This window comes from Glandiceps talaboti, chromosome 7 (assembly GCF_964340395.1).
Source record: "Glandiceps talaboti chromosome 7, keGlaTala1.1, whole genome shotgun sequence".
Taxonomy (NCBI): domain Eukaryota; kingdom Metazoa; phylum Hemichordata; class Enteropneusta; family Spengelidae; genus Glandiceps; species Glandiceps talaboti.
The window spans coordinates 20,409,028-20,413,893 of NC_135555.1; the positions used below are offsets into that span (position 1 = coordinate 20,409,028).

The following is a 4,866-nucleotide window of genomic DNA, read 5'->3' on the forward strand; positions in this document are numbered from 1 at the left end:
ATATATATATATATATATATGTTGAGGGTAGAAGAAAATCAAGTCGGGTTTTTCGTCTCTACAAGCCTGTTTCGTGAGTAAATCACTCGTCAAGAGACGTTGATGTACATCAACATCTCCCGACGAGTGATTTTAGATATTATAAAATTGAGCGAAATCGGAACCACACAATCGTTTTTTGTTAGGTCTAATAACCAACTTGGTCAGTCAGTCAGTCTGCATAAATTATTTTAACATACTAGTATACATTGAGAGAAATCAGTATCTGGAACTTTCCTTACTTTCTTTGTAAATATTCTGCATGTTTTTGTCTAGTCAGTCTGTTCATAAATATACAAATTTGCTATCTCCTTCAAAAAATCATTGATATTTGAAGCCATCAAAATGGGTATTCAGAAACTCATCAATGACAAAAGTACGATTCAAACATGACAAAAATGTCAGAAAACTCGTACACTGGTGCGATTTTTTCTGATTTTAAGAAGCTTACGTATGAGAGTACAAATCAGAGGGAGTTGTGGGTAATAAGATATTGTTCAGTGACATCATGTTTCGGGGACATATAGTTATTTGAATATGGCACTGCCATGCTGTCATGTTATAGCATATCTTTTAAGGTTGGGAATGGCTTTAGTTGTGAAACATTTCTAAAAAGTAACCATGAATCCAGCTATCCTAGCCATGTAGATATTCTATGGCGGGGATAATAGTCGGTACATGCAGCGAAACTTTATCAAACAAACAACAAAGTCGTAGCTATATTGTGTATGGAGATTTTGTTATGAGTGTTTTTTTTATCATATATGAAAGCTAGATTAACTAGACTAAAATAACAATGCCATTGGCCATTTTGCAAGTATTGCAGACGCAGTTATTTATTTTATCTATTTATTTATTGCATCCCTTTTGTATCAGGGGCTCACTAAGATTTATTTTTACTATTTTTCGTATCGGCATTGGCTGAGGCCGAGAACTGAGTGACTGTGCACAAGGACGCCCTCTGCCTACCATTACATATCCACGGATTCTCGGAAGTCAACTACGGTTATTTACACAGATTTCATCATGGCGTCCAAAGAAGAGGTGCTTTTCCTTGAGCAAATCAACCAGAATTTTCTGTTTTGTGCCATCTGTTCTGAGCGGTACAAGAATGCCAAAATGCTACCGTGTCTACACAATTTCTGTGAACCCTGTCTTGTAAAACTTGCAAGTGATAGTTGCGTAGTGTGCCCGATTTGTCGTCGTACTCAGCAACTGTCCGACCGTGGACTACCGGGTTTTGCAACGAATACCTTCCTGAACGAATTGGTTGAAACGTTCGAAAAGCAAGATGCTGCATCGCCAACAAATTGTGCTGGATGTGAGAGGGGGACATGTTCTGCGTACTGTGTCGACTGTGGCGTATCACTGTGTGATATTTGCTCTCATGCACACAGTCGTTTGCCTACAACTAAATCGCACCGCGTCATGAGTCTGGAGGAGTACCACGTCGCAAAGTCAGATGACCCAGCCTCGGTACAACGTCCAATGTTTTGTTCTCAACACCCTAACTACGCGGTCGAATTCTACTGCGATGTGTGTGACACAGTAATCTGTCTGAAGTGCATTGCACTAGATCACCGCCGTCACGAATATCGCTGTGTGAAAGATGCCGCCAAAGAATACAAGGAATTATTAGAGATGATGGTCGACAAAGTGAAAGCGAAAGACACAGAAACCAAGGCCAGCAGTGTGGCAGTGAAAGAAATGTCCGGTTCATTGGATGAATGCTACAAGACAGGGGACAAGAAAATGAAAGAACATATCCAACGGACAGTTTTAGAAGTCACTCGTTTGATAACAGAGAACGGCAACAAACTACTGAAAGAGTTCAAAGATGAGTATGACGCCAGAAAAGTGAGTTTAAATGCACAGATGAAAGAATTGGAAATTGTTGAGAGTGACGTATCAACTGTCTGGGAGTATACAGAGAATCTGGTCAAATATGGAAATGCTGCACAAGTGATGTCTGCTAAGAAAGGAGTGTCAGCCCAGATGGATGAATTACTGAAAGTAGAGACAACGACAGAACCAACAGAGAACGACTATATGGAGTTCCAACCACATGATGACTTCTGCAAAGAAAAGAGTGTCGGCGTAGTCCTGAGAGAAAGAACCTACAAGTTGACCGACATACCAAAGTTTGTGAGAGTAGGTGACGACATATCGGTTGCCATAACAACAGAGACATCTCAGAGAGAAACAAGGGGAAGACAGAAGATTGATGTTGTTCTGAAAACACCAGATAACAAAGTAGAGAATGTAGAAGTAACTGAAAAGAAAGATGGAACATTGACTTTAAAAACTCGAACTAAGATGGAAGGTGAGCACGAGCTGTCAGTGTCTGTCAATAAGCATTCAGTGCAGAAATCACCGCTTAGAATTAAAGTAATTCCAAAGAAAGGGTTGGTATCTCAATTTGGGAAAGCAGGGTCAGGGGTTAGTCAGCTTAAGAAACCTTGGGGGTTAAACATTACCAGGACGGGTAGAGTTTTAGTTTGTGACGGTAGTAACCACAGACTACAATCGTACAGTCAGACTGGAACACACCATAGTGAAAGTATGGTCCAGTTTACAGATGTTGGATATGAAGTTTGTCCGTTTGATGTAACCTTTTCAACTGATGGCAAGGTTTTTATTACAGACCAGTCCAAGAAGCAGGTATTTGTCTGTGATGAGAATGGTAAACTAGTTAAATGTTTTGGTATGGGGAGATTCAAGTGGCCGACAGGTATTGCTGTAAATCACATTAATGAAAGGGTTTATGTAGTAGATGCAACGGCGCACTGTATTTTGATATACGACAAAGATGGTAATTTCGTCAAATCATTTGGGTGTCAAGGCAACAAAGATGGTGAGTTTATGAATGCTGTGTTTCTCTGTATCAACGATATCGGCAACGTTTATGTATCAGATAAAAGTAACAACCGAATTCAAGTGTTCGATGCTGACGGACACTTCATGTATTCATTCGGTAGCAAGGGAAGCGGCGATGGTGAGCTGAATCAACCACGCGGAGTATGTCTCGACAAGCACGGTTTCGTATACGTGTCTGATTCGCTTAATAACAGAATCATGAAATTTGAATCGGATGGTAAATTTGTTTGTCGTGTCGACAGTGGTGGGCTGAAGGAGCCCCGTGGTATTGCTGTCACAGATGATGAACCCTTTGGTAAAGTGATCGTTTCTAATACAGGAGACTATGGTGTCAAAGTGTTTGCACAGTGAAAAAAACGACAAAATTGAAAGGTCACATTGACATCAAAGAAGTTCGATGAAAAAAAAGCATCGGTTAAAAACGAAAACGAAACAAGGAAATACACCACTAATTCTCATGACAGACGTACTATATGGTAGAGTTTACTATCTACGCACTGTATAGGAATACACTTGTATTGTCTTTGAAGACAAGCTAGTATAGGAATACACTTGTATTGTCTTTGAAGACAAGCTAGTATGCAAATGATTAATTAAATTGGCCCGTATATTATTGACAAATTAATTGCTCATGTGATATTTTATGCGACAATATTTTGGAATAGCTTGAGGGGTGGGAGTAATTTGACTGATTGGCTACACCAGTTTCAATCATACATAAATATCTGATAACTGCATGATAGAGTTCAAATGTGAGTACTAGAGGACTAGCAGTTAACTTATGTTGACTGTGTAACATGTTGTTTGTGTGTTATTATTTTGATAGATTTGTTGTTGTTGTTGTTGTTTGTTTGTTTGTTTGTTTGTTTGTTGTTATTGTATTTTTTTTGGGGGGGGGTTGAACCCTCAGGCTATTGAAAACATCCTTTCTGATTTGGATATTTGACAATGTACTCTGACAAGACTGTATATTTCACCTTATTTGATAGCCCAAAAATAGAAATGTTCTGTCGCAAGACGACTTCAATGTCTGATATCAACTTCCATGTACTATCACTGGTCTCAATTTTAGAATTGCATTTTGCCTATTGAACCACACCAACGAACGTGTATTTTTAAGTTGAACTTGTGCAACTGGTGTAGATGTTTGTTACTCTCCAAAGTGACAGAGTTGCTCCTTGATATTACATCACTATTATATTTAGCTCTGGTGATTTATATGTGTTTTCTTTCGCTGCAGAAGAATAAGGAAGACAATAAAATATCATAGTGTGTAAGACTTACATGGTATACTTTGCATTCTCTTGATTCTTCCTTCCCCATTTAATCTGCCAATTTCAAAACTATTGTGTCAGTGCCTCTCCTTTTCCTGTTGGGCAATATCTTTTCACTCAGTTAATTTTCATACCTTTCCAGTAGTTTGGGTCTTGAATTCAACAAGAAACAACTATCCTGGTGTGGGTATTTTGCAGAAAATGTAAGCAAATGAAAATTCAGTGGGGTTTATATAGATGGTGGATAATAAAATACCAGAAACCAAATAACTAGCAGATCATATCCATTCACGAGATATTGATGCGTAACATCTTGCACAAAATGGCAACTGGCTCTACATTCTAATTAGAGCATGTGAGTTGTACATCCTTAGATCAGTGAGAGTGAACAAGGGTTTGGAATTAAGCTGTACAGTTTTATACAAAGAAAAGACAAGTTTAATTACGAACTATAATAATACTAGGAGAAGGTACAGTTTACAGAGTACCTAGAAAGTAAATCATCGATATATGAAGTACAACGGACGTCAAATTTTAGTTATATTTAGATATTATTCCCTAATATTTTTCTTTGTTCAGATGAGGAAAATACTAGTAACTAACCTAAAGGGCCTTTGTCACTACGAGTCGCTATACGAGTAGCAACAAAACCTTCAGGTCACGAGTTTTATCCGTA

At 38.4% G+C, this 4,866-nt stretch overlaps 1 protein-coding gene across 1 annotated transcript; it reads left to right on the top strand.

Moving 5' to 3' along the window:
* Window positions 1–1,065: 1,065 nt before the first annotated feature.
* On the top strand, window positions 1,066–3,267 carry LOC144438075 (E3 ubiquitin-protein ligase TRIM71-like). Its single transcript, XM_078127106.1, has one exon. The coding sequence runs from the start codon at window positions 1,066–1,068 to the stop codon at window positions 3,265–3,267; it is 2,202 nt and encodes a 733-aa protein (XP_077983232.1).
* The last annotated feature ends 1,599 nt before the right edge of the window (window positions 3,268–4,866 follow it).